At 46.6% G+C, this 20,437-nt stretch overlaps 1 protein-coding gene and 1 long non-coding RNA gene across 6 annotated transcripts in view; one reads left to right on the top strand and one right to left on the bottom strand.

Annotated features, from left to right (window-relative positions):
- The window catches only part of LIMA1 (LIM domain and actin binding 1), a 41,445-nt gene extending 32,426 nt beyond the window's left edge, over window positions 1-9,019 (top strand). For both annotated transcript variants that reach the window (XM_048832295.2, XM_075121422.1), the window contains 3 exons: window positions 1,577-1,692; window positions 6,077-6,210; window positions 6,712-9,019. In XM_048832295.2, coding sequence (XP_048688252.2) covers window positions 1,577-1,692; window positions 6,077-6,210; window positions 6,712-7,735 — 1,274 coding nt within the window. In that variant the 3' untranslated portion in view covers window positions 7,736-9,019. The remainder of the gene's footprint in view (window positions 1-1,576; window positions 1,693-6,076; window positions 6,211-6,711) is intronic.
- Window positions 1,688-20,381, bottom strand: LOC125627788 (uncharacterized). 4 transcript variants are annotated; one of them, XR_012665540.1, is made up of 5 exons: window positions 20,152-20,381; window positions 12,209-12,625; window positions 10,824-11,031; window positions 6,032-6,220; window positions 1,688-2,780 (listed from the first exon to the last, which is right to left on the bottom strand). It is a non-coding gene; the product is annotated as an uncharacterized LOC125627788 (long non-coding RNA). The 4 variants fall into 4 exon arrangements; XR_007354088.2 differs by having other exon boundaries at window positions 10,824-11,024; XR_007354090.2 differs by lacking the exon at window positions 12,209-12,625.
- Between the last annotated feature and the right edge of the window lie 56 nt (window positions 20,382-20,437).

The following is a 20,437-nucleotide window of genomic DNA, read 5'->3' as shown; positions in this document are numbered from 1 at the left end:
GTTGTTTGGTTAAAATGGACATTTGTTCATGGCCCTGTAATGGTCAGCCTTGTCTTATAAACTCCCATTTCCAGTGGTATAGAAACTGGCTGTAGAATTTGCTGATTATCATAGAATATCAGGGTTGGAAGGGACCTCAGGAGGTCATCTAGTCCAACCCCCTGCTCAAAGCAGGACCAATCCCCAATTAAATCATCCCAGCCAGGGCTTTGTCAAGACTGACCTTAAAAACTTCTAAGGAAGGAGATTCTACCACCTCCCTAGGTAACACGTTCCAGTGTTTCACCACCCGCCTAGTGAAAAAGTTTTTCCTAATATCCAATCTAAACCTCCCCCACTGCAACTTGAGACCGTTACTCCTTGTCCTGTCCTCTTCTACCACTGACAATAGTCTAGAACCATCCTCTTTGGAACCACCTCTCAGGTAGTTGAAAGCAGCTATCAAATCCCCCCTCATTCTTCTCTTCTGCAGATTAAACAATCCCAGTTCCCTCAGCCTCGCCTCATAAGTCATGTGTTCCAGACCCCTAATCATTTTTGTTGCCCTTCACTGGACTCTCTCCAGTTTTTCCACATCCTTCTTGTAGTGTAGGGCCCAAAACTGGACACACTATTCCAGATGAGGCCTCACCAGTGTCGAATAGAGGGGAACGATCACGTCCCTCGATCTGCTGGCTATGCCCCTACTTATACATCCCAAAATGCCATTGGTCTTCTTGGCAACACGGGCACACTGTTGACTCATATTTTTTTTTTTCCTGCAGTCAAGAGAAAAACCATTCCAGTATGATTATGAAACTTGTCATATGATAGCCCAAAAGAAGCAGATCTTATTCATAAAATTTGAATAAAATTGGGACTCTGTGGTTTTTTTAAATGTTTGTAAAGATTACTGTATTCCAAATAACAATCCTAATTCAACACTTGCAACCCCTTCAGATTCTTGGGATTTTTCCAATAAAAATCTTGTGCTAAAACCTCAGCCCAGCTCAAGATCTGGGAATTTTTTTCAGATTTATAAACTGGTTTGTAACTGTAGTACTGAGACCGCTTTAATGCTTGCTTTATAAAAGGTTTAAATTTAACCCCAGCAGTGCAGTTCTCCCACCATTTGGACCTAGTGTTCCAGGGCCAAATACAGCAAGCAGTGGCTAATCTGTTGGCTACAATCAGCTACTTCTAATATATTTGTTGACTAAAGTGCCTTCCAAAGGTACTTAAGCACATGTTTATAGCCCATTGACTTCAAGCTTAACTTTAGGCATGTGCTTAACATATTTATTAAACTGGAGCCATATTTCCCAGAAACTCAGTTAGTGCATACTGAGAAGCTGGCACCTATCTCATTTCCTTAACACAGCCACTCAATCATTTGGTAATTTTGGTGCAGGAAAAAGATGAGTAAATATATTTGCTTGCTCTGGCACTAATGGTTTAGTCATACATGTTTAGGAACAGATAGACCTTTAAGCCTTTCTCTGACAAAACTGCTACATGGTCTTATCAGACTGAACTTCCTAGGAGTTTCTTGTGGTTTTTAAAAATGAGTTTAACAGACCTTTCCTTCTCCTCCCAGTTGAACTAAACTTGCAGAGTGAGACTGAAGCCAAGAGACGTGTCTACGCAAAACAGCAGAGCTCTGATTCCAAACCAGCCAACCAGACTGACCCCTCTCCACCAAAAGTAGTAAAGGTACAAGAGCTATTTATTTCCTAAGCACTAGCAACAGTTAATACTTAAGTAAATCTGATTGTAACACAGACTCAATCCAGCCTATGAATCTGTGTTTGCACTCCCAGGGGATTTTATGCTATTGATCCACCGGTATCCAAACTTTCTTCAGCAGAGAGCTCTTAAACTCACAGCTTTGCTCTCTGGCAAAGTCTTTATTTTGACATCTTCTCAAAAAACTCATGCTGGAACTAACTCCTGACAGAAAAGAGACTGGTATAAAGGAACTTTGCCCAGTGCTCGGCACAGGGTTTTGAGTTCTGAATGGAAAAGCATCTCAACACAATTGTAATTTAGTTCTTCAAAGATGGAGTTTGTGAGTTGCCTGCTGACAGCTGCCATACTGTTAAAGGGGCGCTGTTCCAGTGACAGTAAGGGACTACTAATTTGCTTCTTGATGGGAGGAGAAGTTCTACATCCAGACTTCTGTACTCAGGTCTTGCATTGACAAGCTCTGGGCTTTTCTTAAGTCAGAGTTCCTAGAGATTTTCATCTAGGTCCTGATGCTAATCTTTAAAGCCCACCCTGGGGCCTGGCTGTCTGCCTTCCTCTCCTCAACCATGATAGCAGCTGCAATCAAGTAGGTATTCATAGTTGAGGGATCTCAGTGTACAACTGCTCGGAGCTGGAGTCCTGGCATTCTCAGAGGCAAGCCCTTAGATGTGAAATTCCCTTCCATTGGAGATCAGGATGAGTCCAAGTTTTATCACCTTTAGAGCCCAGTACACTACTCCTCTCTTTAGCCAAGACTTTCTTCAGTAGTGATGGCTGTAGACCTGCTCGTGACTTTCTGGGATATAAACAGGCAAGAACAACCCCAATATAACGGTAGCTGAGGAAGCAATGGAGAATTTTTGGATAGGGATCATTTTCTCACTTCGAGGCACGCAGATACTATGAGATGGGCACTTCAATGATATCTCAGTAATGTGATGTGAGGTGCATCCTCTTCACACGTGCTCAAATAGGAAGTCTTATCTCTGCTCTGCCACAGACTCCTATGTTACTCTTGGGCACATCACTTCACCACTCTGCATTTTTTTCCCCATCTGTAAAAGAGGGGTAGGTATAATACTTATTTTATTTAAGAAGATAGCAAGATTTATCACAATGCTGTGAGCACCTCTTCTGAAAGGTGCTGTATGCGCAAAATTTGAGATGGCAAAAATGCCTTTAGGATTGTATAATTTAGAAGGTATTCCAGTGTGTGTTCATATGTAAGCTACTTATCCTTTAAGTTTATGGTTCTTTGTGCTTATTTCAAAAGAATCTGCATCCTGTTCACATGATAAAACCCAGCTTGGATCTCTACCTTCATTAATAGTTGTTGCTGCAGGTTTTAGAGAACACCCCAGATGCTGCTGATTTCATGTAAGGTTCCTATTTCTCTTCCAGCTTCTGTTTCCTGTTCCTGGTTCCTAATCTCTACTCCTGCCTTCTGCTTCCCTTCTAATGTGAGCTCAACTCTCGGCTATTTCTCCAGTTCTCCTTTTTTTATTAACTGGGCTTCACCCTCCTCCTGTAGTAGCTATGTACAGTAATGCCCAGAAAGGAAATTTTTCTCTATGCACCCCAAAAACCATCTCTACAGCAGACAAACAGGGGTCACTGTATACCCATGTAAGTTCCTCCTCTTAGATGGGGACATGTATTGCAATAACACATGCTAGCACGATGCAGTGCAGCCTTGCACTTATGCTGTCTTTGGAAGGAGGGTAACTTTTTTATTGGTAAGAAAGTTAGTAATGCCTTGTTCCTTTTTGTGGCAAGGGTGGGTGAGTAGATCTTTGTCCGGGCTAGCAGACATCAATGGCGTGTGTTAGAGATTGCACTGACTCACTCACACAAAGGTTTCAGAGTAACAGCCGTGTTAGTCTGTATTCGCAAAAAGAAAAGGAGTACTTGTGGCACCTTAGAGACTAACCAATTTATTTGAGTGTAAGCTTTCGTGAGCTACAGCTCACTTCATCGGATGCATACTGTGGAAACTGCAGAAGACTTTATATACACAGAGACCATGAAACAATACCTCCTCCCACCCCACTCTCCTGCTGGTAATAGCTTATCTAAAGTGATCACTCTCCTTACAATGTGTATGATAATCAAGATGGGCCATTTCCAGCACAAATCCAGGTTTTCTCACCCCCCCCCCTTTCCCAAAAACCACACACACAAACTCACTCTCCTGCTGGTGTGTATAATAGTTATTGTGTAATATAGCTTGTCTAAATAAATAAATAAATAAATATATATATATAAAATGTCTTCTGCAGTTTCCACAGTATGCATCCGATGAAGTGAGCTGTAGCTCACGAAAGATTATGCTCAAATAAATTGGTTAGTCTCTAAGGTGCCACAAGTACTCCTTTTCTCTTCACACAAAGGTGAGAACATTGGTGCAAAAGGTCAGTGCCTTGAAGTTTCCTTTCAAAAATAAATAAATCACATGAGGCTCTGGGAGTTTTTTGAGGTTTCTTATCAAGCTCTCAGTATGGATTAGGCCCTTAGTGTCATTTCAAATACCTAATATCAAAGTTTATTTTTAAAGTTCTCATCTCTCTACAATCTAAGTGTATTAGACTAGAAATAATATATAGCAAACTACCTAATTATGTGCAACATTAAAGTTGTGACAAACCAGTTTAAATCAGCTGGCTCTGTTCAGCAACCTGATTCTCATCTATCATAACCTTCAATTCTTAACCATGTCATCATTTTATTTAGAATACAAACTAGACACCAACCCCTGTAGCTGTCTCCTGTGATGTTGCACTTCCTGCTTCCGTATTCCTTAACCATCATATCCTTCTCTTAAAGGCTAAAGTTGACAGTATCTAAATATGATTTTCTGTACCCCTTTGACACAGGACCTAGGTAACTTTCTATTCTATTGCTAGAAAAGCTGTTGCAATTGGGTCAGTCCAGAAGGGCCAGCTTTTTGTCTGGATAGTCAATATGCCATTTCCTCTTTTTATTAAGCTTCCATGTTAAGTCACCGCTAGCAGGTGTGTTAAGGAGTAAGGAGCATCAAGTGACCTCTTTGGTGGACATAGAATATCACCTCCTTGATGCTGTCAGGACACATGTTCTGAGGTTATTCCCAAGTAGCATAATGCTGACGCTTAATATTTACTAGTTTTGGGTTTATCCTTACGACATTTCTTAACTTATGGGATGTTGCCTCTTATGCAGTACATGCACTGTTACTAGTATGCCAACATCAGGGTTAACTTTAGTTATCTGTTATGTAACTTTAATTTTAGTGAAACTGCAAATCCCTAAAAGCTGAGTGTAGCTAGTGCCTTTGCTAGAGCTCTGAAATTTTTCATGTGGGGTTAGATACATTTCTTGCTGCCCTGAACTACTGAGACTAACTTTCTAAAAGCAGCTGTAGGAATAAATTGCTGGCTTAATCAGTTTGTATTGAAAGTTGCCGAAGTGAGCCGCCTTCATTCCTAAAGCCATAAGCATTTAGTAAAACTTATTCAGCCTAAACCTTTGAGCAAATTGTTCCCCTCCTGTCATCCTCTTCTCTTCTTCTCTCTCCACCCCCCCCCCCCGGCTTATTTGGCTGCCTCATTACTTGTTCCCCCCACTGAGCTTCTTGTATTGCTGTTCATCCCACTGTTTCTTTTAAACTTATCCTCTTTTGTATTTTCCCCACTTCCTCATCTTTCCCTATCAGCAGGCTTGAGGCAGGGAGGATAGGGCAGGACATACAAGGTATGGTTTACACTGCCATTAAACACCTGTGGCTGGCCTATGTCAGCTGACTCTAGCTTGCAGGGCTCAGGCTACAGAGCTGTAATATTTCAGTGTAGGCATTTCAGCTCAAGCAGGAGCCCAGGCTCTGGGACCTTTCCCCTCTCACGAGGTCTCAAAGCTTGGACTCCAGCCTGAACCTGAATAGTCTACACTAAAAATTTATAGCCCTTGAGCCCAAGTCAGCTGACCCAGGCCAGTTGCAGGTGTTCAGTTTCAGTGTAGGTGTACTCAGTCTCTTGGGAATGGCTTGACAGAGCTTTCTTTATGACCCATGTGAGAATTTTAACACTTCCACTGTCCATTCTTGACTGTTTTATCTCAGAGGTTTAGGTGATAAGGGAGCAGAGAGGGAGAATGCAGGATAGGCTCTTGCTATCAAACCAAGGCAATGAGTCTGTAATAGGTCTGCTTCACTCAACTAGGGTACAGGGGGTCACTCTAGGAACTACCTTCAGAGCTGCTAATTATTAAATATTAAGTAAGTTGTTTGAGAACTCTGGAAGTCTTGGACAAAACCCAAGTCAAGTCTCCTCACCCACTAGTTCTTGTCCAGTTAAGAAGCCGCCTTTTCTTCCCTTAGAAGTTTCAGCTGCCAGTGAAGGAAACCTGCGTTGCATGTCAGAAGACAGTGTACCCAATGGAACGTCTCTTTGCCAACCAGCAGGTGTTTCATATCAGCTGCTTCCGCTGTTCACATTGCAATAGCAAACTCAGGTAATCTGTGCTGAGGGTGAGGTATATTAGTGTCAGTCTTTTAGAAGGAAATTCAACCTTCCTAAAATATAACAGGAAGCGGAATACGGAATATGTGCAAATATTCGTCTACTGTGAGGAAGGCAGCTGTAGTCTAGTTGATTGAGCAAGGGCCTGGGAGTCAGGTTGTACTCCCAGCTCTGCTGCTAACTTGCTACATGACCTTAGACATGTCACTTGAATTTTCTATACTAGTTTTCCTATCTGTAAAATGGGGATAATTCCTACCTGCTGTAAAGATCTTTAAGCACTTAGGAGGAAAACCCATAAAAATGCCTTTTTATATTGGGTATGACCTTCTCTCTGGTGACACCAGGTCAACACACTGTAAAACTTGCTTTTCTAAAAACTTTGAAGAGCTGTTTAATGCCAAGTTTTTCAGTGACCTAGCTAAAATTAGGGCCTTAATCTGCAACTGATTGAGAGACATGTGGAGTGCTAACGTTTTGTTTTCTTGAACAGTCTTGGAACATATGCATCTCTACGTGGGAATATTTATTGCAAGCCTCACTTCAATCAGCTCTTTAAATCCAAAGGCAACTATGATGAAGGTTTTGGGCACAAACAGCACAAGGAACTATGGGTAAGCAAAACTGAGAACGAAGAGTCCCTGGAGAAATCTGCCCACACTGAAAATACAATAGAAGGCCCCCAAAGTCCAGGAGTGGAGGATGCCCCAATTGCAAAGGTGGGAGTTCTTGCAGCTAGTATGGAAGCAAAAGTTGCAGCTTTGCCTGGAAGGGAAGAGAAACCAGCAGAAACAAAAAAACTGAGGATTGCATGGCCACCTCCATCAGAGCTAGGTAGTCAAGGAAGTGCATTGGAAGAGGGTATCAAAGTATTTAAGCCAAAGTGGCCCCCAGAAGATGAGGTGTCAAAGCCAGATGTGCAGGAGGATGTGGACCTGGATCTCAGAAAACTACGAAGAACATCTTCACTGAAGGAAAGAAGTCGTCCATTTACAGTAGCAGCCTCATTTAGAACAATGTCTGTTAAGGGCCATAAAACAGAGAACGTATCTTCTCCTTCCAAAGCAGACAGGGTCATGTTCAAACAAAGTGAAGAACTAGAGAGGGAGGCAGTGATGGAAAGAAAGCAAAAGGGAAAAAAAGCTGAGAATGGGAACATCCAGAACACTCAAGAGAAGAATAAAGAACTGGAGGAAGAAAGAGGAAGGGAAGTACCTGATATCAAGGCAGACAGGGAAGAAAACTGGATACAGAATGGTCAGGTGGGTATGGAGACAGATGATGAAGAAAATGCCACAGTGCAGCAGCCATCTCCAAATGAAGAAATATTTGACTCCAACTCTCCTAAATGTATCAGCTTATCGAACGTGGTCACTGCTAAGGAATTATCCCCTAGCCAGAACAGCAAATCCAAAGATGACGTGTTCTGGGAAGGTGAAGATGTGGAAGATTTGTCTGTGGAAGAACAGATCAAGAGGAATCGTTACTATGAGGAAGAGGATGAAGATGAAGAATAAATTGGTCTTTCACTAGAAAACTTGCTGCAAGGTGCTGGGCCTTAAATTGGTGTATTCGCTTTTAACAAGCAGCTGCCCTCTGTAAAAGTGATGCTATACTGCACATTGACACATTAGGGAACAATAGAATGTACAGATATGAGGTAGAAAAGTACACTAGAAACCTGCAAAGATCATATCTAGCTGTATGGAAACATCTGATCCCTTGGTGTGGGACAGCTGTTCCTACATCAGGTAATCAGAATTTACAGCATGAGAACACAGCTCTATTCTATACCCTGGTCATTGCTGTATTTTATCCTTTTTGTGTTTTGGCACTTATTCCAGTAACAGTAGTTTGCAGGATTCCACTGTACTCCCAAAGGTGGTATTAAACACTTTCTGTAATACACTATTATTACCACTATGAATGCTACTGCAGAGCTTAGGGACCAATTCCAAAGGGACTTGCAGGCCTGCTTCAAAAATGGTGACTGAATGCACTTTAATACGTGTAAAGGGCACAGCTGGGATGTTTTCCTCATGAAAACGCTAATTGTCTTTGTGCTTCGTATCTAGCAACTAAAATATATTAAGTACTCAGAATGCAATGTAATTCCTTTTATTTGCTTGCTCTTGATGAGCGGAAAACTTCTTACTTTGCACTCTGCTCTCCTGTATACACGACTAATTCTAAACTGGAATTAAGAGGTAGTACAGCCCTCTGGCTGGCTAATGCACCAGTGTGCCCCTTGCTGGAATAGTAGTGCAGATCAAACCCAATGATGACTGATGGTACTCTTGAAGACAAGCCACCCCTTTCACAAGAGTCTGCAGGGCAATACTCTTGCATTCCATGTGCATTTTCTGAGGTGACTTTTTTTTCTACTTTTAGATTTTATTCCCTCTTCTGATTCACTTAAAACTGCAAATAACTTTTGTAAGGCCTTTTGACAGTTATTAAACCCTACTTGTACCAAACTGCCAGAGATCTTTTTTAATAGTTACAACTGTGAGACTTGCACATACAAACTCTAAGAGAACTAGACAAACAGTGGGATTCTTTCTTGGGACTGGTTTCTAGCAAAGCTTTTAGTACATTTTTAAATTTGACAGGATTTATTTTACAAATAATAATTTGAATGGGGGGAAGGGTTTATTCCTACAGTAGTTTATTTTCTGTACTGTATTCACTTGAGAATTAGTCAACTATATTTTTATAGAGGTGTAAAATATTCTACTTTCTTCCAATCTTGCTAAGTATGAAACATTTTTATTCAATAAAGCTTTGTCATTTACTTTGAACTCTAAGACTGAAGCCTAATTCATGTTTTTGTTTTAACTGCAATAGGTCAGTATATAAAATGACCTTGGTTGAGAAGGATGAGTTGCTGGAGAGTTGAAGTCTTCATAATGACAGGTTTCAGAGTAACAGCCGTGTTAGTCTGTATTCGCAAAAAGAAAAGGAGTACTTGTGGCACCTTAGAGACTAACCAATTTATTTGAGCATAAGCTTTCGTGAGCTACAGCTCACTTCATCGGATGCATACTGTGGAAAGTGTAGAAGATCTTTTATACACACAAAGCATGAAAAAATACCTCCCCCCACCCCACTCTCCTGCTGGCAATAGCTTATCTAAAGTGATCCCTCTCCTTACAATGTGTATGATAATCAAGTTGGGCCATTTCCAGCACAAATCCAGGGTTTCTCACCCTCCGCCTCCCCCCACAAACTCACTCTCCTGCTGGTAATAGCTCATCCAAAGTGACCACTCTCTTTACAATGTGTATGATAATCAAGGTGGGCCATTTCCAGCACAAATCCAGGTTTTCTCACCTCCCCCCCTCCAAAAACCACACACACAAACTCACTCTCCTGCTGGTAATAGCTTTAGATAAGCTATTACCAGCAGGAGAGTGGGGTGGGAGGAGGTATTGTTTCATGGTCTCTGTGTATATAATGTCTTCTGCAGTTTCCACAGTATGCATCCGATGAAGTGAGCTGTAGCTCACAAAAGCTCATGCTCAAATAAATTGGTTAGTCTCTAAGGACCACAAGTCCTCCTTTTCTTTTTGCGAGTCTTCATAATGTGATTTTCATACCACTAGGTGACACTGTTGGACCACTCTAGCCAGTTTGGCAAATGGCAATACACATGCTCCTGGAACAGGGATTAAAAAACAGGACAGATCAGAGGGACAAACTTGTTTAACCCTTTCATTTCCACTGAATGCATCCGATGAAGTGAGCTGTAGCTCACAAAAGCTTATGCTCAAATAAATTGGTTAGTCTCTAAGGTGCCACTAGTACTCCTTTTCTTTTTGCAAATACAGACTAACACGGCTGCTACTCTGAAACCTTTCATTCTTGATTTTAAACAATTCTTAGAGAAAAGGATTTGAAGGCACTTCCCTAGTTACATGTGCAGGTCTGGGGGAAACCAAGTGACTACTGGTAGCTGTAAGTGGAGCTCCTTAGGGAAGGGCAGACTGGGAAGGTCTGGGAAGAAATACAGTAGGGAGGTAACCAGCAGCAATGCGGATCCACTTATGCAGTAGGGGGAGAAGTTGAGTATGGCAGTTGTTTTTGTAGATGTTCCAGGTGTTCTGCCCAGGAATCCGAAAATATGGCCACATCGTCAAGGTAGGTGACTGCATATTCTTCTAATCCCTCTAGGAGACCATCTACAAGTCTTTGGAAGGTGGCGGGTGCATTCCGCAGCCCGAAAGGGAGTAAATTAAATTCATACAGCCCAACGTGTGGTGAAGGCTGACCTTCCCTTGGCGGATTCATCTAGCAGTACCTGCCAGTAACCCTTAGTTAAGTCCAAGGTAGAGATGAACTGGGCCTGTCCCAGTTTCTGTAATAGTTCATCTGTGCATGGCATTGGATAGTTGTCTGGGTGAGTTACATTTTTGCGTAGACTACCATAAGCTAAATGCTGTATCTCCCCATCTGGTTTGGGAACTAGAACCACAGGAGATGCCCTTGCACTGCCAGAGGGGCGAATTACACCCATCTGTAACATATTCTGGATCTCCCGTCCTGTAGCAGTTTCAGCTTGAGGAGAAACCCGGTAAGGTTGGACTTTAATTGGGTGAGCATTACCTGTGTCAATGGAGTGGTATGCCCGTTCAGTCAGTCCTGGGGTGGTTGAGAACATCAGCACGTAGCTAGTGCACAGCTCCTTGATCTGCTGTCGCTGCATACGCCCCAGGGTCATGCAGAAGTTCACCTCTTCCACGCCACCAGCACTTTTCCCTTCATAGTAGACACCTTCAGGCCATTCAGCGTCATCTCCTCCCTGGGCTGTAAACTGAAAAACCTTTAATTCTCTGGAATAAAAGGGCTTTAGAGAATTAATATGGTACACCTTAGGCTTTTGGTTGGAGATGGGGAATGCTATGAGATAATTAACAGTTCCCAGGCGCTCCTGGACCTTGAAGGGCCCTTCCCATGACACTTCCATTTTATGGGCCTGGAGCGCCTTTAAGACCATGACCTGGTCCCCTACTTCGAAGGAACGCTCTCTGGCATGTTTATCATACCAGGCTTTTTGCTTTTTCTGAGTATCCTGTAGGTTTTCTTTAGCAAGGGCTAGAGAGGTTCGGAGGGTGTTTTGTAGGTTGGTTACAGAGTCCAGAATGTTAGTTCCTGGAAAAGGTGTAAACCCCTCCCATTGCTGCTTCACCAACTGTAACGGCCTCAACCTCACGGCCATATACAAGTTCCAATGGTGAAAACTCTAAACTAGGATGTGGTACAGCTCTGTAGGCAAAGTGCAACTGCTGCAACACTAGGTCCCAATCGTTGGAGTGCTCATTTACGAATTTATGGATCATGGCCCCCAAAGTTCCATTAAACTTCTCCACCATGCTATTTGTTCGATGGTGGATAAGGAGTGGCAACCAAGTGATTTACCCCATGAGCTTCCCAAAGGCTTTCCATAGTTCTTGCCAGGAAATTAGTTCCTGCATCTGTGAGGATGTCAGAGGGCCAACCTACCCTGGCAAAAATGTCTGTCTGCTAGTGCCTGGCACACACTTTTAGCCCTGGTGTTGCTTAGAGCTACTGCTTCCGGCCATCGGGTGGCAAAATCCATGAAAGTCAGTATGTACTGCTTTCCTCTGGGTGTCTTTTTCGGAAAAGGACCCAGAATATCCACAGCTACTCACTGAAATGGAACTTCAATGATGGGGAGTGGCTGGAGAGGGGCTTTGACCTGGTCTTGGGGTTTTCCCACTTTTTGGCATACCTCACAAGACCGGACACAGGTAGAAACATCCTTGCCCATTCCCTCCCAGTGGAATGACCTCCCCAACCAGTCTTTGGTCCTGTTCACCCCAGCATGGCCACTAGGATGATCGTGGGCTAAGCTTAAGAGCTTGACTCGGTACTTAGTTGGAACTACCAACTGTCTCTGAGGATGCCAGTCTTCCTGGTGTCCACCAGAAAGAGTTTCCTTGTATAAAAGTCGTCTTTCTACAACAAACCTGGATCGATTAGAAAAGCTGAGAGGCGGTGGGTTGCTCCATGCCGCTGTCCAAGCTCTCTGGAGGCTTTCATCTACTTCTGGTTCAGTCTGGAACTGGTCTCTTGATGCTGGAGACATCAGTTCCTCATTGGATTGTGGACCTATGCTTGGTCCCTCTGGAAGCGATGTAGGGGATGGGGCTGTTTCCGTTGACTGTGAATCGCTCTCCGCTGGTGCACTATGTTGAGGTTCAGGCTCCGGCTGAGCCTCTTGTGTAGAGTTATCGGCTGCTGCTGGTAGGTTCGGTGGGGCCCTCTGGTGTCGGGGTTGCAAGTACTGGATTCAGTGCTGGCAATGGGTCTGGTGCTAGTTGTTCCACCGGTTCCAGTTCTGGGTCTCTGGGACTGGATCCACTACTGTTGTTGCAGACATTGGCCTGGTGTCGGGTCATAGAATCATAGAATATCAGGGTTGGAAGGGACCTCAGGAGGTCATCTAGTCCAACCCCCTGCTCAAAGCAGGACCAATCCCCAATTAAATCAACCCAGCCAGGGCTTTGTCAAGCCTGACCTTAAAAACTTCTAAGGAAGAAGATTCTACCACCTCCCTAGGTAACGCATTCCAGTGTTTCACCACCCTCCTAGTGAAGAAGTTTTTCCTAATATCCAACCTAAACCTCCCCCACTGCAACTTGAGACCATTACTCCTTGTCCTGTCCTCTTCTACCACTGAGAATAGTCTAGAACCATCCTCTCTGGAACCACCTCTCAGGTAGTTGAAAGCAGCTATCAAATCCCCCCTCATTCTTCTCTTCCGCAGACTAAACAATCCCAGTTCCCTCAGCCTTTCCTCATAACTCATGTGTTCCAGACCCCTAATCATTTTTGTTGCCCTTCGCTGGACTTTCTCCAATTTATCCACATCCTTCTTGTAGTGTGGGGTCCAAAACTGGACACAGTACTCCAGATGAGGCCTCACCAATGTTGAATAGAGGGGGACGATCACGTCCCTCGATCTGCTGGCTATGCCCCTACTTATACATCCCAAAATGCCATTGGCCTTCTTGGCAACAAGGGCGCACTGCTGACTCATATCCAGCTTCTCGTCCACTGTCACCCCTAGGTCCTTTTCCACAGAACTGCTGCCTAGCCATTCGGTCCCTAGTCTGTAGCTGTGCATTGGGTTCTTCTGGGTCCATCACCTCTGACTGGCTCCTGGTAGAAGTTTCCGGAACAGAGCTAGGCATGACGGCTTGTTTAGTCTGGCTGCAGGTGACCATTCCCACCCATTATCCCACCCAACAGCATGGGGATGGGATAATCATCATAGACTGCAAGAGTCCATGTTCCTGACCAGCCCTTGTATTGGACAGGCAACTTGGCTGTAGGCAAACTGAAAGAGTTTGACTTGAAGGGTTGAATCATCACTTGGATCTCTGGGTTGATTAAACTGGGGTCCATTAAGGAAGCATGGATAGCTGACACTTGTGCTCCGGTGTCCCTCCACGCGGTGACCTTCTTCCCGCCCACACTCAGTTTCCCTCCGCTCCAAGGGTATCTGGGAGGTATCTGGGCCTGAGGACCTCTGGTGTGATTCCGGTGCAATGAACTGTAATCTGTTGGGGTTCTTGGTTCAGCTGGCCTTTACATGCCCTGGCTCGTTACATTTAAAACATTGTCCAGCTGTCGGGTCACTGGGGCGAGGTGGGTTGCTGGAGAACAGTGTGGTGGGATAAGGTGGCTGGAGGGTTCCTTGGGGGGTAGGTGGGGCCTTGGGCTGTCCCCGGTAGTAGGGTGTGGTCTGAGGTGGTCCCTTCTGGTATCCGCTCCCACTGCAACCAGTTTTCTTCTTCTCTGCCACCTCCACCCATTTGGCTCCAATCTCCCCTGCCTCTTAGTTTTGGGCTTCCGATCTAGGATGTATCTTATATTTCCTCAGGAACACTCTAAGAACTACTCCATTTGCATTAGGAAAGGCAAATCTTCTGGAGATTTAACACTTGCTCCTGATAGCCAGGCATCCCAATGTTTCACAATGTGGTAGGTATGTCAGGTAAATGACACTTCTGGTTTCCACCTTAGGGCTCTGAACTGCTGACGGGAATGCTCGGGGGTTAACCCCATTCTGACTGTCGCCTTGGTTTTAAACAGTTCATACTGGTTCATGTGTTCCTTAGGCATTTCAACCGCCAACTCAGCTAAGGGTCCACTGAGCTGTGGCCTAAGTTCTACCATGTATTGGTCTGTAGAGATGCTGTACCCAAGGCAGGCCCTTTCAAAGTTTTCTAAGAAGGCCTCGGTATCATCGCCTGCCTTGTAGGTGGGGAACTTTCTGGGATGGGAGGTGGTACCTGGAGAAGGCTTGCTAGGGTTTGTCAGTATATTCTGCTGAGCGTTTGCCTTCTCCATCTCCAGTGCATGCTTCCTCTCCATTTCTTTGTCCCTTACCTCCATTTCTTTCTCTCTTGCCTCCATTTCACTCCTGTGGGCAGCCTCCCTTTCTTTTTCCCTTGCCTCCATTTCTTTCCTTATGAGTTCTGTCTCTTTCACGTTCCTTTTGTTTTTCCTCAGCCTCAAATCTGGCTAATTCCAGCCTTTGTTGAACCATGGAGTCTGTCATCCTAACTTCTCTGTTTTTTAACTAACTTTACACGTGAGAGTTAGAAAGAAAACAAAACAAAAAAAACTTGGCTTGTAAAATTTTGCTGTGCTGTAATAGGATACCTATATTCTGACAGTGATTGTCAGCCTACAGAAAAATGCTAAAAAAAACCCCCAAAAAACAAACAACAACAACCCCCCCGCCCCCAAAAAAAACCCTTAACACCTTTGTCTCCAGGCAAATAGGCAGAAAACCCCACTAGTTGCTCTTAGGTTAAAAAAAAAAACTTCTTCAGATCTGTGAAGACTAGTGAATTTCCCTGCAGGAGGTTAACTACCCTGCCTTTTAGGTAGAGAAAACTCTAGCTCACAAAAGACAATTCCCTTTTATCTCTGCTCTGGCCCCAAAGCAGAGAAAAAAACTCTAACTGCTTTCAGTTGGAAACCTGCTTTCCAGCAGCCCAAAGGAAAAAAATTCCCTTTTAAAATCTGTGCTTCTGGTTCAAAAAATCTCAAAATGATTTCAAGGTAATCCCACCGCTCTGCCACCATGTCAAGGTTCCTTCCCCACTCTGAACGCTAGGGTACAGAGGTGGGGACCTGCATGAAAACCTCCTAAGCTTTCTTTTACCAGCTTAGGTTAAAACTTCCTCAAGGTACAACTATTTTACCCTTTGTCCTTGGACTTTCGCTGCCACCACCAAACGTCTAACCAGTATTATTATTATTATTATTATTAGGAAAGAGCCCGTTTGGAAACTTCTTTCCCCCCCAAAATCCTCCCTTACCTTTACACCCCCTTTCCTGGGGAAGGCTTGATTAAAAATCCTCACCAATTTGCACAGGTGACCACAGACCCAAACCCTTGGATCTTAATTACAATGAAAAAGCATTGTTTCTTAAAAGAAGAATTTTAATAGAAGAAAAAGTGTAAAGAATCACCTCTGTAAAATCAGGATGATAAATACCTTATAGGGTAATTAGATTCAAAACATAGAGAATCCCTCTAGGCAAAACCTTAAGTTACAAAAAGACAAAGACAGAAATATCCATTCCATTCAGCACAGCTTATTTTCTCAGCCATTTAAAGAAATCATAATCTAACACATATCTATCTAGATTACTTACTAAATTCTAAGACTCCATTCCTGTTCTGTCCCTGGCAAAAGCATCACACAGACAGAGAGGCTTTTTCTCCCTCCCCCCAGCTTCTGAAAGTATCTTGTCTCCTCATTGGTCATTTTGGTCAGGTGCCAGCGAGGTTATCCTAGCTTTTTAACCCTTTACAGGTGAAAGGGTTTTTCCTCTGGCCAGGAGGGATTTTAAAGGTGTTTACCCTTCCCTTTATATTTATGACACCCTCTTTAAAATGGGAATAATACCCCCTCCAGGTAGTGAGGACAATTTGTAATGCAATTTTAAACAAGTACTGTAGAAGTTTAGAAATATGAATTCAAGATTTCTTCTCCTGCCTTTCAGACTAACTGTAGGTAAAAATCCAACTGATTTAAGGGAAAATTGTTTTGCTAATTTTTTTTTAAAATTATCAGTTTCTTTACCACACCAAGTGGAGGAGGAAAGAAAGCAAAAACAGCTGTTTGTCCATGTCCCCTTCAAGCATTTGCAAAAAGCAGAGCACCATGAACATGTTCTAGGTCAAATGGCTGATCATAAGACTTACAGTTCTAAGTTCAGTAAGTTAAATTTTCCTTGCTCAGGTGCTGTTGAGTGGGAGTACTCATGACATCTCTATATTTTTATTTCAGAGGAACAGCCGTGTTAGTCTGTATTCGCAAAAAGAAAAGGAGTACTTTTTATTCTAAATCTCACTCCAGTTTAGCTTCTATAAACCCTAGCATCAGTTCACATTAAATCTCTGGATGACCTGTTAATGCTGTAATCCCACTCATACTTACTGTTGCCCACTCAAATACCCTCACTCGGCCTCCTCTAATTAGCTGAGCTAGTGGCTTTACCACCTACACTGGCAAAGAGGTTCGGAGTAAGGGGTGGTTTTGTCTTTTCTCAAAATCCAGTAAGGGAATAGCCTTACGTCACTTCCAAAGTCTCAGGACCTCTACTGAGCTTGCTCCAATTTTTCTAGCAGTTCCATCTTACCAGCTTTGCAGAGTTTAACTTTATACAGCACAAAGATTGCTAATCAATTATTTTTCCAATATATCTAGTGGCTTTCTGACCATATGAGAATCCTGTTTTTAAAAACTGTCCTAGTTTTCAATACACTCCATCTTGCCTTGTCTCTCCTCCCAACTCTTCTAGAGTGAGCCCTCTCTGTTGTCCTAACTTGCCCGTTGCTACATATGCTTTCTCTGAAGCTCATCTTAAAAAGCCTCCCTGTATCCAGCTCATTTCAAATCACACCTGAGAATCTTTAATTTGTGTTTTATTTGTATCTTTTCACTTTCTCTGTCCAACTCTTCACCTATTGTAGACAATTAAGTGACTTGGGCATCTGAGGTTCTCAAAGTGTATGAGGCTTAAGTCACTTTTGAAAATGGGGCTTAGACACTTTTGAACTCTTCCCATCTAATGCTGTCAGATATAATTCAGTAATTTATTTTGTGATATATTAGGATAGAAAGTGGTATCAATTAGCTTACTATTGATTGACAACGCTACCATAATCCAAGCTGTGGAGCACAATACAAATGAGCTGTTTGTTGTCCAAGAGGTGGAGTTTAACCCATAACAGAGACACTAAATGGTTAAAATAGGGGTACACCTTAACTCTATTTGAAAAGATTCATAGGACAATTGTTTTAGGCAGACTGCTGGTTTGATGTGGCATGTGCTTCCTGTGTTCCTGTATATACACACACGAGCCAAGTGTCATGTTATCAGATAAAATTAATTTCTACGGAGTGGATACAATAATTGTAAGTTATGGATGTGCATAGGTGTTCTAAAGGGGAAATAGGATTTCTGCCCCAATCAAAGATAGCTTTCAAATTAGCTCTGAATAGTAAACCAGTGAAAGACTACGAATGGGTTTAGAAAGTGGGGATATGCGAGAGAATAGTGATGGGGAGAGTATGTGCTCTGAGAGGGCATTATCCTTCCCATGGTAGCTACTACTGCTTTTAGAGAAGGGTGTAGTTTAAATGGCCTAATTTGAAGGAATGTCTTCAGTGATCACCCATACTCTTTTTTATTTTTCCCTGGGGTTGTGGTCTGAACTAAAGTTGTCTAGATTTTCCTCTGACTGTGGCTGCCTCAGAGGACTAGTCTAAATCAGTGGTTTTCAAAGTGTGGGTCACGACTCGGTCCTGGGTCATAGGACGTAAGGCACGGGGTCATGGCGGCTCTGGTAAGCACAGCTGACCAGGCTGTTAAAAGTCCCATCAGCGGTGCTGTCTAGCTAAGGTAGGCTCGTCCCTACCTGTTTCGAAACCGTGCTGCGGCCCAGAAGCAGCTAGCCTGAGGCAATTCTTAACCTCCTCCCCTATTTGAACAGTGAGCAGAACCTTTGGCTAGTGATAAGTCTTTAGCATGAGGCATGGTAGGATGATGGAAATACAAAAAAAATTTTTTTTAAATATCGGCCTTCTTGTTTGAGCTTTTAGGGAATCATGGTTTCAGGCTTTTTCTCTACACTACGACAACTTGTTTCATTTTTACATGAATGAAATCTGAGAATCTGGCCTAATCACATGACTCCAGCCATGGAGACTCTAAGGCAAAAGCCAAGGCTCGCAAGCCTCCATGCTGTGGTGGGAGTTGGGACGGTGTCTCCTGAGGGGGAGAGCAGCCAGGGGCCTGTGCAGGAAGGGTAGCGGTGTGAAAGGGGTGTGTGTGTGGGGGGGGGGGGGGGGGAAGCTGGGCATGGGCCACTTGATACTCGCTTCACTCCCTCTGGGGCACCTGGTAATGGCCACTGCCGGAGGACAGGATACAGGGCTGGAGGCACCCAGGGTCTGACCTAGTCTGGCCGGTCGGAGGGCTGGAAAAGCAGCCCCTGTGGCGTGGGGGTGGACGAGCGAGCAGCTGGGCCCTGTCCTGCAGAGGGGACGCGGGCGGCGGGCAGCCGGCGGGGGGGGGAGAGTGGCGGGAGCTGGCTGGGAAAAGCCTGCTGCGGGCGGCAGTGGACTGGGCGGCAGGGGGGGAGCTGGGCTGGGGGGCAGTGGGGCGGGTGCGGGGGCGCAGGCAGCAGTGGGGCGGGCGGCGGTCGTGGTCGGGGGGAGCTGGGCGGGGAAAAGCCCAGTCCTGGGGAGGGTGCGGGTGGCAGTGGGGTGGGCGGTGGGTGGGGGAGCTGGGCTGGGGGGCAGTGGGGGGGCTGGGAAGAGCGCGGGGAGGGCGCAGGCAGCAGTGGGGCGGGCGGCAGTCGTGGGGGGGGAGCTGGGCGGGGAAGAGCCCGGTGCCGGGGAGGGTGCGGGCGGCAGTGGGGCGGGTGGGGGGGCGGGGAAGAGCCCGGTGCCGGGGAGGGTGCGGGCGGCAGTGGGGCGGGTGGGGGGGCGGGGAAGAGCCCGGTGCCGGGGAGGGTGCGGGCGGCAGTGGGGCGGGTGGGGGGGCGGGGAAGAGCCCGGTGCCGGGGAGGGTGCGGGCGGCAGTGGGGCGGGCGGCAGTCGTGGGGGGGGAGCTGGGCGGGGAAGAGCCCGGTGCCGGGGAGGGTGCGGGCGGCAGTGGGGCGGGTGGGGGGGCTGGGAAGAACGCGGGGAGGGCGCAGGCGGCAGTCGTGGGGCGGGAGCTGGGCGGGGAAGAGCCCGGTGCCGGGGAGGGTGCGGGCGGCAGTGGGGCGGGTGGGGGGGCGGGGAAGAGCCCGGTGCCGGGGAGGGTGCGGGCGGCAGTGGGGCGGGCGGCAGTCGTGGGGGGGGAGCTGGGCGGGGAAGAGCCCGGTGCCGGGGAGGGTGCGGGCGGCAGTGGGGCGGGTGGGGGGGCGGGGAAGAGCCCGGTGCCGGGGAGGGTGCGGGCGGCAGTGGGGCGGGTGGGGGGGCGGGGAAGAGCCCGGTGCCGGGGAGGGTGCGGGCGGCAGTGGGGCGGGTGGGGGGGCGGGGAAGAGCCCGGTGCCGGGGAGGGTGCGGGCGGCAGTGGGGCGGGCGGCAGTCGTGGGGGGGGAGCTGGGCGGGGAAGAGCCCGGTGCCGGGGAGGGTGCGGGCGGCAGTGGGGCGGGTGGGGGGGCTGGGCTAGGAAGAGCCCGGTCGTGGGGCGGGCGGGGGGGCTGGGAAGGGGGCGGGGGGGGCAGTGGGGCACGAGGCGAGCGTCGCCCCCAGCACAGAGGCCTGGGGCGGGGATGGGCGGCTGGCGGGACGGGGGGGGAAGGGAGGCCAAGACGGGCCAGGCCCAGACCCGCCCCCCCGCCACGGATGCTCGTGGGTACCTGACCCTCGGCTGCCCCGCCCCTCACCTCAGCCGCGGTTTCCAGCCCCCGCACGCACGGGGTGGGGCAGGCTCAGAGTCCGCCCCTCAGCGGCCCATGAGAGCCAGGCAGCGCCCGCCCGCGGGTCGCGGCCCCCCAGTGCGCATGCTCCCGGCCGGCACCACGGCCGCCGCGGAGCCCCAGGGGCGCGCTTTTAGTCCGCTCAGGGGGTGCGCGCGCAGGCGGCCGTCAGAAGGGGGCGTGGCCTCGGGAAGAGGCCTGGGCCGCGCGGGCGCCAGCCTGGGAGCCGGCCGCGGCGTGGTGCGGCGGCGGG

Source organism: Caretta caretta, chromosome 20, assembly GCF_965140235.1.
Source record: "Caretta caretta isolate rCarCar2 chromosome 20, rCarCar1.hap1, whole genome shotgun sequence".
NCBI lineage: Eukaryota > Metazoa > Chordata > Testudines > Cheloniidae > Caretta > Caretta caretta.
Note: the sequence above shows the minus strand (reverse complement) of the source record. Positions and strands in the feature narration are given on the sequence as shown.